The sequence below is a fragment of the Halyomorpha halys genome, unplaced genomic scaffold (genome assembly GCF_000696795.3).
Source record: "Halyomorpha halys isolate HHAL.00 unplaced genomic scaffold, Hhal_1.1 Scaffold373.1, whole genome shotgun sequence".
Taxonomy (NCBI): Eukaryota; Metazoa; Arthropoda; class Insecta; order Hemiptera; family Pentatomidae; genus Halyomorpha; species Halyomorpha halys.
In genome coordinates, this window is record NW_027109386.1 from 843729 (window position 1) to 856928 (window position 13200).

At 30.0% G+C, this 13200-nt stretch overlaps 1 protein-coding gene across 2 annotated transcripts in view; it reads right to left on the reverse strand.

Annotated features, from left to right (window-relative positions):
• The window catches only part of Cad89D (cadherin-89D), a 181562-nt gene that overhangs the window by 12614 nt on the left and 155748 nt on the right, over nt 1-13200 (reverse strand). For both annotated transcript variants that reach the window (XM_067047571.1, XM_067047570.1), the window contains exons 8-16: nt 5900-6103; nt 4528-4707; nt 4228-4406; nt 3744-3870; nt 3195-3441; nt 2085-2243; nt 1325-1487; nt 976-1219; nt 417-690 (exon numbers count right to left, since the gene is read on the reverse strand). In XM_067047571.1, coding sequence (XP_066903672.1) covers nt 417-690; nt 976-1219; nt 1325-1487; nt 2085-2243; nt 3195-3441; nt 3744-3870; nt 4228-4406; nt 4528-4707; nt 5900-6103 — 1777 coding nt within the window. The remainder of the gene's footprint in view (nt 1-416; nt 691-975; nt 1220-1324; nt 1488-2084; nt 2244-3194; nt 3442-3743; nt 3871-4227; nt 4407-4527; nt 4708-5899; nt 6104-13200) is intronic.

Below are 13200 nucleotides of genomic sequence, written 5' to 3' on the forward strand. Positions count from 1 at the left end.
TTAAACCTAAAATGCAAAAATATGGTAAAATTAAAAATAAAAGCTAGGTTAAATATTATAAAGCCATAAAATGAGAGGGATAAACAAGAATTTAATTTTTTTTTCACATGAAGCTCAAAAATATTTTCACATGCAATGTAAGAAAAAAATTGATGTCTCAGCTAGAAAGTTAATAATCTTTAAAAGGTTTATATCATATATCAATGATAATTGATTTGCAATTTTAATAACCTTCATTAAAGATAAGCTGAAGTAAGAATAATCCTGAGCTAGTTTTGCAGCTGCTTGTTATATTTTTCTTTTACATAGAACAAGAGCTGAGTATTGGAAAGAAATATTTGAAAAAAACATAAATATTATTAATATTTTGATATTTGATATATTATATAAAGAATACAAAGATCTTTAGATGTTACCTTGGTCCCTTGCAATAACACTGAAGGTGTAAACAGATCTTTCTTCCCTATCTACAGCACGCTTGAGGCGAAGGCTCCCTGATTGGGATAAAGTGAATAGTTCACTTCCTTTTCCTTTGAGCGTCAACCAAATATTAGAGTCCAGATCTGAGTCTGATGCTGCTAACTTCAGCAAAGGAGTCTCAGGTTTCCAGTTCTCTTGAACACGGATCTCGTAATGGGATTGTGTAAATTTAGGTGGATTGTCATTTTCATCTTCCACCGTTACATGTACCTGTAATTTTACATCATTGTTTTAATTTTTTTATCCAGACTTTTTTTTTATTTCTAAGCTATTGACGTTTGTGTAAAATTAACACTGGTCAAGAAAGACAGATTTTTCAAAAGAGGTTAAAGAACTTTACTTGATCAAGTCGATTTATTTAGCTATTTTTTTATTTGACTAATTTAAACTGCATAAATGGCCTGACTAATAATTTTCCAGGCTCAAAAATGTAGTATTTTGGTTTAAAAGTTTCAAACAAGCACAGCAAATCAACATTGAAAATAATTAGCAGACCTGGTAATAGCGTTCAGCTCTGCCGATTTGTGCGACAACTGTCATGAAGTACGATGATCTGAGTTCTCGGTCTAATGCTGCCTTAGTGTAGAGCGTGCCATCTTGAGCAATCGAAAAAGCTGAGAAATCGTCTAACAAAGAAAATTTTGGATTTCCTTTCCTTACACCAACTACAATTCTCCCTACTATGTCACCTGCTTTGTTCTCCTTTACTCGAAATTCCAAAAGTGATGGTTTCTCCAAACTGTAAGAAAAGATATATCTTTGTGGTAAGTAATAAAACTAAACTAATTTAACAATTTTTTATAAAATTACAAAAGCTAAAATAAGAATTTTTTTATAAACTTACTGAGAAACAGCACTTTCAACAATATGTATAGTGACATTAGTGACCAGAGTCATTCTTTTTTCATCTGTCACAACAGCTTCAAAATCATATAATGAATTCTCATATTTTGAGATTTCATCAACAACTGTTATAACTCCTGATCGCTCTTCAATTGCAAATGGCACTAAAAGATAAAATATTTAAAATATATATTGACCAGCTAAATAAAATGTAATCTAATAAGATAAAATTTAAATTGATGGTACAATTTTTATTATTGATATTTTAAATATAAATATAAGTATAAATCAGAAAATGGCTGAGATAGATTAAATGTTTTACAAGCTGTAGAAAACTTTGAATTTGACCTCCTTTCAGAAAACCATTTGTTTTTCAGATTAGATAATAAGAACTAAATGGGGAAGAGAAAAAAGAAGTGTAAGTAAAAATTTGAACATGTTTAACAATGTGTAAAATACTATTTTGGCAATTTCCAGACTTCTTCTGTCATTCCTAGATATAATACATGAAACTAAATAGGTTCTAGAAAATAATTTAATTACAGTAAAATTTTTATTATTTGAAATACAAAAGGAGAATATAGAATTAATAACAAAACATGGTTAAATAGAGGGTACATGTTAAATTATCATTAAACAGAAAAAATGATTTTCGAACTTGATCATTCACCTAAAAAATAATGATACTTTTTTTCAGATTGGATCTGTCTCAATTCAGAAAATAAATTTTATTTAAACACAAATAATTTTTTTTAAATTACCTCCTTCATGATAAGAATGAAGTAGATCAAATACTACTCGTGATTTATCGACTGCTTCAGAAATCCGAATCTGGCCAACACTGGTTCCAACTGGCACATCATCACCAACCCAGAATTCGTATGGAGCGCCAACAAAGTCAGGGGCAATTCCAGATTTTCCTGTTATGACAAAAGATGTGAAAAATCAGACATCTAAACTGATTTATTATTTTATATTTTTATGATTAAAATTAATTAATTTGACCCCTCCTAATAATGATGTAGAAACCTATCCTCTCTTTTAGTTTCAGAGGTGAAGACATTGATTTCATTTGTTAAAACTGCTTTTAGTCTTTCCAATTTTGGTTGTAAAATTGATGTGTCGTAGATTTTTCCAAATCTATAGGTAACCCATAGTTGTATGAAGAGTTATTATATTGAATATTCCCAATGAGGATATCTTGAATCTAATATCTAAAACTAAGATATCTGAATTAACACAGGACGCTATAATTATCTTTAGTTGGTTCTCAATGACTCCACTTGTATCAGTAAAGACTAATTTCAGAATACACCAAAATTCAATTTGATCAAACATTGTAAATTTGAAAACAATTACAAGGTCTCTTTCCCTGCTATACTTTACTTTTTTTTCTACAATAGATTCTTCTATTTTCAGTGGTACACAAGTTCCAATAATATTTAGTTAATTCATTGTGCAAATATGACTATTGATGTTCATTAAATTAATTAGTATAAGAACTAATTCAAATTTTAACTAAATTAAAATAAGGAATATGTAAACTAGAAATCAGGCCTATTGCTTAATGACGTTTATGATAGTTGAATTTTTAATTTATGTCTTTTTGATCATACTACTGCCTTCATATTCGTTCAGATAACACTTAATTATCCTTATTCAATTAACAAATATGTATTTTCAAAATGAACAAAGAAATTAGTAATTAACTTAAGCTATTCTTTATTTTTTACACAAGCCTTTACTTATTATTTTGGTTTCTGAAATAAATAAATATACGATTAACTTGAATGACAATGTTTTATGCCTTAAATAACACTTTATACAGTACAAAGGATTTTTCATTATCAAATTTATGTGTCAATGATTACCTGAGAGGGTGACTTCAATGCTGGCTAATGCTAATGACAACCGTCTCTCTGAAGGGTTCTCAGGCTGGTCGGATGCCTCAATGAAGAGAGATCTCCTACCGACGGGAAGGGGACTACCAATGACAGATATTTCTCCGTTGATAGGGGACACGCTGAAGTATGTCTGAGTATCTAATGTTTTGTTATCCTTCTTCAGTTCGTAACGAACTAGGCCATTCCTGCCAATGTCAGGATCAACAGCCTTCACCTGCAAATGAGTGTTTCTAAATGAAATATTATAGACTTATAGATAGTAACTTTATGACTAAGATTTTTTCTTAAAATCAATTTTGGACCATAATATATTTATGGTATAAATAATAAAATATAATTATAGATATCACAATGTAATATCCATAAGGTATATGTTTAGTTAGCAAGTGCATTCAAAGTGAAAATCATGAAATAAAAAAAATTAAAGATGAGGGTGACATATTGGTGTTACTTGCAGCAGGTGTTATCAATAAATCACATTTTTTAAAAACCAAAGTATGAATCAATTATATTTACTTTTCCAATGATGAAGCCAATGGGTGCTAGATTTGTAACACTGAATTCATACAAGTTGCTTGGTAAAAATGTAGGGTTGTTATCATTTGCATCCAGAAGTGTCACTTCCACATTGACTGATGAGTCACTAGAATAAAACAAACTCAGTTATTTAAAAAAAAGAATATACAACACTAAGTAATATCTATTGGTTATAAATATTGTTCGATGTGTATATATTTTCATGGATAGTGTTAGAGATAAAATTAATAAACAAGAACATATCTAAACGAATAATAAAGTAAGCAAAAAGCTCCATTTTTTAAATAAACAAAAATGCATTAACTTAAAGTTTGCATTAAAAAAACCAATATTATTAGGTATTTTTGATAGAATATCCTTATTTTTAAAAAAATAGTCCAAGTCTCAAACAAAATTTATGTTGATAGATGCTACGATTTTTAAGGATAACTACTAAATTTCATGATTTGTTCAGGTGGTCTACCTTGCCATTTGAAGTACTGACGGTGTCTTTTCCCTGGCCATAACCCTCATGTTAAGTGAGGGCCTCGTTTCTCGATCTAGCCTGGCTTGGTTCCTGACAGTTAGCCAACCTGATCTGCTGTCCAAGCTGAAGGACTGGCTGGGATCCACCAGATGATAGGCAAATTCTGCATTATTCCCCTTTAAAAAGAAATGAGACATTAGGAAATAATATAAGATCAAAAAGCCTATGTAATCTTGTTTAGTTTACAATAAAACAAATGTTTTAGAAGAAAATTTATAAATTAAAATTATGACAAACCTGATCCATATCGGTAGCTACAACTTGCAACACACTAAATCCATTCGGAAGATTTTCAACAATGCTTATGTTGTAACTTCCGACTTCAAATTGTGGCTGATTATCATTGATGTCAAGAATTTCTACTTCTAGCCTAGCCATCCCCCTTCTCAATGGATTGTCTAACTGTGAAGCTTCTATCTGTTGATAAAAATACACAATGATTAGGATATTAAAAGAAATAATCATTTTTTCTAGTCTCAATAAATAAAAATAAATACATTTATGGATAAAAAACAAAATAATGGATAAAAACAAAATCATATATATATATATATAAGTAGCGAGTAAGTACTACAACGCACCCTAGCACATAGCTGATCTCATCCCCTACCTTAAAATGGCTATGAAGTATTATAAGGATCTACGTACTGAAGTCTACATATTTATATTTGACTTATGTATTGTTTTGCTTCAGATAATTATAAATAGAGGGAGAGAAAAAAAACTTTTTTTATTGTGTGATAGAAATTTCCTATTCCAAACAAAGTCCATTCAAATCCTGAGATGGGGTATTTAATTTTTTTCTAAAAGAGTTAAATTAGCAATCACTAATTACCTGTATATATTAAGCCATTACTAGTAAACTTCACTAGTGCCATGGGAAAATAATCTTAAGCCATCATTCCTATTCTTCTTTTTTTGATTTTTCATACATAATATTTTAAAAATTTTTGATTTTTTATTATCAGTTTTAACAGTAAAAACGCTTTATTTATTTTTTTTTTTGATTAAAAATTGTTTAAATGGTTGTTAGAGTTTTATATGGGCTATTATAACAACTATTAATGAAACAAGTTTTTTTTCTTAGGCCAATACTCTTACTGTAGTAATTAAATACAACCAAGAAGTATTCAAAGTTTAAAGCTTATATGCATGTGATGTGCTTTTTCCTAGGAAATCTAAAATTTCTGGAATTCAGATCAAAGAGAAGTCTCATGAATATTTTCATTTCTGAAGTATTTTGAAATAATATTGGTAAGAATACTATCAACAGTTAGTTTTTTATTTTTCAATTCCCTTCAAATCTCAAATTTTCCATCTCTCAAAAATTATCCCCCAAAACAAGTGCCTAGTTTCCCATTTGTATAGAATATCAGGGTCTGAGTGGGTGTCATATTTGTTAGTTCTTTCCTTGATTATATTTATTTTGAAAGGTTCTTTTATTTTATTAAGTATCGATTTTATCATGTAATGAATGGTATAATGAATCATATGTTTATTACTGATAAAATAAGGTAGAAGTTTACATTATGATGTTAGTGAATGTTTAATAGCGATCAGATTTTTCCAAAGCAACAATATTGATTAATATATAGATATTGAGTTATACCTGAAGTACAAAAACAGAATCTGGGAGTGATTCCAAGTCAACTTCCTTCTCCAGGAACAGGCTTCCATTCTGAGGGTCAAGAAAGAAGAGTTCCTTCTCATTTCCAGACAGAATATCATACCGCAGAGTTGAGTTGATAGCCAGATCTTGATCATAAGCGAGGATAACTGGTTCTGTCGGTAGTAGGCGGTGTATTATCTTGCCCTGTGATATCAGTTTTGTGATTAACAATTGTATATCTTTGAAATTAATTGAATGAATCCATTTTAAAAATTAAAATATGAAATAATGGTTTTGGACATCATGTCTTTGGAAAAGATCAGAAGAGGTAAAGAACAATACATGGTTTAACATTCACAAAGAGTAAAAATATTATAGATACATTATTATAGCATGGACATTATCTTAAAAATAAATTTGTTGCTTCTAGAAAGTTTTCAAATGCACCCAAATTCATTTCAAATCTACTATTAACACACCTTTGATTATTCTTCAAAAAGAGCAGCAGAATATTTTCCCACCCTATTTACATTAAAAAAGTTCCACAACCAAAAATAATTCAAAGTTTAAAAGAGTGTGGGAAGCTCATTGGTAAGGCACTGTGCTACTAACTCCATGAACCCAGTTTCGTATCTGGCTGTGTTAGATAATTATATTCTGAAGATGAAAGGAATATGGTCCGGGTGCGGTCAAGAAAAACTCAAATAGTAGAAATATACTAATTTAATGAGCCAACGTTTCGCCCCACGTTGCAGGGCTTCTTCAGGGCTATTTTGACGGCAGTCAAAACAAAAAAAATAATTATATTATATTTTACTTTAGCTGTGAATCAGACCTGTGGGTTCAGGAGCCCTCAGTTGTCCACTCAGTGGTATCACTGATTCACTCACACAGAACATGTCAAAAGCAAAGAAAAGTGACTTGGTCTTTGCTCATTTATTATCATTTTATATCTTTATTATTACTTATTTATGTATATTATTATTTTTTCATGACGTTTATTTAATCTCTATTTTTTTTTCCTTCCCCGTATTGTTTTTGTTTTATGTACTTCTGCTGTATTTTTTAGCTTTATATTTTACGTATTTTTATAAAAATGTTTACTCTTGCCATTGTTACTTATTTTTATTGTTATCATTGTATCTTATCTTTGTATTTGTATTCTTATCATTGTATCATTTTGTATCTTTTTAGCCCTGATGAAGCCCTACAAAGTGGGGCGAAACGTCGGAAAATAAATAGTTGTAAACTATTTTTGTTTCTCCTTTGACCGCAACCCTGACCATCTTCCTAAATATCAAATTTACGGTCAACTGTATATACATATATACAATCTGATTGACTATGGTTTGACTCCATCTTGTTTTGATCCTGAGTACGCCCTTGGACACTTGGGCAAGTGATGAATGTGGTGATGACTAATCTACACGTTTGTGTTTAGTTAGTACTGTTAGAACTGCCAATAGATAAATATGTATGTTGCACCTGTTTTAATAATTAAAGAATTTTTCCACAATTTGAAATCAGTAATTCACTCTGTTAAAATTATATAAATTGCTTCAAATGTTTTCAATTGACTTCAACGGTATGTTTCTTATTTATTACATAGAACAAATAAAAACTTTTAAATATATATTTTTTGGAAATTAAATTAACAAGTACCCGATACAAATACTACAATGAAAGTTGAATTTATAGATTATCTAGTAACATTTATGTCAATTTGTTCCACCCACCATCTTGTTTGTGATATTTTAATTTCCATTCATTTCGCTTATCTTTATTTTTAATGACAACAAAAGTTTGAATCGAAGTCCGACTCAGCCAGATTTCCTCAATGAAACACATAAGTGTGTGGATACTGAATTATGTTACTTTATTTTCTTATCGAAAGTGTAAAACTTCTGCATCATGCATAACAATGGAAAAACATCCAATAACCTGTTAACATTATTATCCCAGTTTCTTTTACTAACATTCAAAAACTATTTCTATTTAACATTAATTTCAAGGAAATATATGTTAGTGTGGTTTATTTAATTGTTAAAAGTGAATTATATATTATTTCAGGTTGAAGATGAGCTGGTACAGCTCGAAACGTTCATTATAATACAAAATTACCAAGTTAAAAAGGGCTGAATTTTTCCTTGATATAACATAATAACCCTTTGAAAAATAATTAATAGAATTTTTTTTTATGGAGTATATTTATTTTTTGGTATTTTTTCAATAGCTTAATTTTTGTCAATTTAGGTCTAGCGACCCTCCTCCCCAGCTCGACGAGTGGCGCTCCTTGGACAGTTTACTAATGTTCAATTTCCAGTTGACTCTGGAAAATGAATTCAGGTTTTGAATTTTCGAAAAACAATAGAGTTCCTGCGAAGAATTGGAAAGCTAAATCAAGAGATGCAGAGCAGTATAAACAATTTTTCCCTCTCTCTACAGTCAATTTTTGGATCCGTTCCTTCTGAAAATTTTGTATAATCCCTGTATGTGTCCTTTAACAGGGACTTTATTATGGGAAGTAATACGCAATGTTCTGGTAATTTTAGATTTCGGAACCTACTTCAAACTGCGAAAATCGTGGTAAAGAATTACCTATTCAAAGAGGTAAATTAAAATTTCTTTCTAAGGTAAAAAAAAAAAAGGAAATGCTCCCTAGACCTGCAGTAATTGGGGAAATCCGGTCAAAACTGGAGGGAAATTTTAGATTTTGTCTTCCTCCCTCAAAAAAAAAAACTGTTACAACAAAACCTCTGGTCCTAATTGTTCCTCTTTCCAAATAGAAAACGATTGTCACAAAGAGAAGTAGGCAATGGAACTGATATAGGTGATTGCAACTATCTTAATGACCGAGCACTATAGGCTAGTGGAGATTTATCGATTGTTAGTCCAGCCTTAACAGGAACACGTTTAGGCCTTATAAGGACATGGCAGAATCGATTATCGAATCAGTTCGATGTTGAAAAGAGGCCCACTAATCGACTCGACTTAGGACCGCTGGTCGGGGGTCTCTCTTTATGAGTTCTTTCACCTCATGTTGTCTGTTTTACGACTGTCCTCTGCTTCTGGTAAGGCCTGCGCATTTGCATCTTTCTCTGCAGTAGCGGAGAGAATCTCGTTTGATCTTCATAGTTAGGAGGAATTAGCTTAGACATAAGAAATATTGAAATTAATATTTAACACTGAGTCGTATCATCATATTTTATTCAAATTGTACAATCTAACAGTAAGTAGTAGTAATCTAAAAAGTTATGATTAGACAAAATGGTACCGAATAACTGCATTATAGTCATCTTAAAGAAAGAATCAAAATCAGGAAGTTAAAAATATTTACCTGAAGCAGAAAGAGTTTTTGTTTGAGACCACTGAAGTGATTTTTAAAACTAACTAATTAATGTTGAGTAGGTTCTTTAACCAAGTGGAAGCTCTCTGGATTAGAGATGGGCCCCTTAAAATTATTTTCTTAACAACTTTGTATTATAAACAACCTGATAGATAAAATCATGAATTTACTTAATATTTGTAAGGTAACAAACATTAAAAAGTAAAACAAAGCTTTAACTATAATCTTTTCACTTTCTTGAGACTGAATTTTATTATTTAAATAAAATAATTTGTATCCCAGTTAAGCCTCATAACGCTTTATTATTTTTTAAGAACAGATAAGAAAATGATAATAGTATTAGGAGAAGATGGTTGGGGGTGCGGTCAGAATATAACACAAATAAGTTGAAATAATTTATTTAATAGTGCCAACGTTTCGGCCAGAATTTCTAGCCTTCATTAGGGCTAAGAACAGGAAATCGGACACCTAAGTTGGACTTGTAAGTAGCTCATTTTTCCATAAATAATGTCCCCCTCTCCCCTAAAAAAAATATATTAATTTAAAAATGGTGTTATGTTAATTATAAATCCCTAAGGTGGTACGCTAAAAATATATTGCTTGAGATTCTCCAGTCTATTCTTGAAAATTTTTCATTTTTACTAATTTAAGTGGCATCGGCTTCAATGACCTACTTACTAACGGATATTTTATTACAAATTAGTATCTACTTTATAAGAAATCCATCATAGATTCCGAAAATCATGACGGAAGTTGAGAAATAATTCATTAATACGGAAAATAAAAAATGGGCTTTAGTACCTTAGGGTAGAAGGAAAAATGCAAAAATTAGCAAACAAAGATGAATATTAAATTAAAATTTAAGTCCATTTCATAAAATTTCAAATCAACATTTAGAACATTCATTCATCTACAATAGAAAACAGATAAAATAATATTTCTGATGAATATATATAAAAAAAATATAATGAAAATATAAAATTACTTATTTATAAATTATGTTTAAAACCAAAATTTAATTTATTTTGAATCCGGATAGATAAGAAGAGATGAAATAGGTGAGATTTTATGGAGTTAAGAGTACTAGAGCGGTTAGAACAGAAATTTGGATTTTTATTTTAAAAAATAAATAAATAAAAATCAATTTTATTTTATTTTTTTACAGGAAACCTTTTAACAACCATACCACAAGAACGGATCGAGATGAGAAGGAGAAATTGATGGTACTGAATTACGTTTTTGGAACACTGCCCCTCCTTACTGGTTTATCTTAGATACAGTAAGATTACTAAATCTTCCTGCGACTTATATAAAAGTATTATCGTCTAGTTGAATAGTACATTGAAACAGCTTTATAATGACACAAGAGGAAACATTCTAAGATAAGAAGAAGCAGATATATTAGTAAGTTTCCAATCTTCCTATTAATAGTCCAACTGTGTTCTTTTTACTGATCTTTATAAAATCTATGATAGATATTCCATTCGATTTCCCTAATAGAATTGGCCATTTGGAAAGGTACCATTAGCGGATTATAAATTCTACTTGCGCCAATTCAGTAGAAAATCATCGGGTTTCAGAATTACAGGTCGGCGAGGAACAGCGAGTAAAAGGAGCTGGATATTTATTACCATGGAGGCATTGGCACCGGTTCTCCACTGCCTAATTGATAGCTCACTACTTTTCACCTTTAGTTGATATTTACGGGAAAGTTTGTATTTATAAAGATAAATTTGTTACTTATTTTAATTAGTTCTTTTAAATAGCTAGTTTATAAAAAATATAATATAAAAACGATTTTTTTCAGTCCATAGTCCGATAAAAAACAAAAAGGCTTCAATTATTTATTATGATCGAGAAACCTCTGACTTCAGTTTGAGCTAATGCTAATTTAATGATGTAATTTATATATAAGTACTTACATATGTATATATATTCCCCAATAAATTATATTTTTGTAGTCTTTTATAAAGCATATTGGACGATTAATGAATATTAACCATATTAGATGTTAAAATTTAACTAACCATGTCTACCAATTAAGTAATATAAGATTCATGTATATTTATGATAAAAAATATTAAAATTGAATAAACTATATGTATTTTAAAAAAACATATTCTACATTCAATGATTATTTATAAAATTAGCTATTAAAATTTAATTGATTTATTAAATGTTAATTTACCTTATAGACCCACTAGGGCCCTGTTTCAAAATAAAGTACAAACTGATACTATTAATCTTGTAGTTTGTATTTGATACAATTTCACTGACTTGTACAATGCTGCTAGATAATTTTTTACTTTTAAACTCATGTAATATCACTAACAGTTGCCCCTATCATGAAACATAATGTATTAGTGCTTGTACTTTATAGTTTGTATACTTGTATTCATGGACTAATACTTTGAGCTTTCATTATGAACCAGGTCCCATGCTTCGGTATTGGGGCGCGCACTTAAACGTTCATTTCTGGTTTTGTTCCTCTCATAATTAAAAATTAATTTTTAATTTTGGTATAATAATTGCACAAAAATATATTTTGTTTTTATTTATTTATTGAGTATATTATACTCCATTTGAGATATACATACATTCATTTTTATTTCAATTTTAGCTTTATAAATCACCATAACTTTAAGCTTCGAATGAGAAATTCGTCAAGCAATTTTAAATGTTGATTCAATTTTTACATAATTGACTATCTCGATGGGTTGTCTGATATTTTTATCTTTATTTTATTTTAACTTATGGAATACAGCAATATATTTACATTTATGTTTTGGGTGTGTATATAGACCTAATCAGTTGTGATTAATGTTAATATACGAATGATGATATCTATACGTTTAGTTATTTGTTGATAACGATTGAAGAGTTTAAACTTGTTTCTAGTACCGAAAAACCAGGCTACTCGAGCCAACCCTCCGCCCCCTCCCAAAAAACATTGGATCTCTGTGTGCAACTTCGCTCTAACGACGTAGAGTGCCTTACAGCGAAGCACTGAACTACGTCGTTAAGCTGAGAGTACGCAGAGAACCAGAAATATCTTTTTCACGTAAGACCCGCGTTCTAAGACCTTCTAGGGCAATTTAATTTAGTCAATACACTTCAAAAATGAAAATATGATTCATAAGGTACTATTTAAGAATTAACTCATAAGTGATGTTATTATGCGATAAATTAAAGTTATCATAAAAATTACTTTGTTGAGTAAAATTTTTAACTAAACCCTTCCGATGGCAAGGAAAGGAAGAGGAAAATACTCTTGTAAATAAAAGATATAAAATAACTAACTGGATTTGCAGATTAGAATCGTACCGGATGACGTAATAAGAAAAATCGGTATACGAGCTTTACTTAAGAAGAAAGAGACATCTCTATGAAGGAACTCCTTGAGGCAAGTAGCCATGAATAGGAAGAAAAAGTACGAAAGAAAGAATACATCGGAGTTATCTGTTCTTTCTTCAGTACTTTTGTGTTCTTTGTCGGAAACGTGAAACGAATGGTTACAAAGGAACAAGAGATCAATGTCTTCTTGCAATGTTGCCAACCTCACTACTGCATGATATTCTTACACAATTAGAAGAAAAAATATAAGAACCATATTATTACGAATCAGCTTCCTCATATATTTTGCTATCTACAAGCCTATATTATACATGCAAATATATTGTAGTGATACTTTTATATCCATAGAGATGGTGGAACAATTAAAAATATAATTTGCAATATGAGACATATGAAGGAAAATAAGAATATGATTTGAAAAGTTAAATAATGACTCTATGAGGATGTAATTAATGAGGAGAAGATGGTTGGGGGTGCGGTCAATGAAACACAAATAAGTATGACTAACTTATTTTAATGTGCCGACGTTTCGGCTAGAGTTTCTAGCCTTCTTCAGGGCTAAAAACAAAACAAGATAACAACCACAGTAAGTATAGAAAAA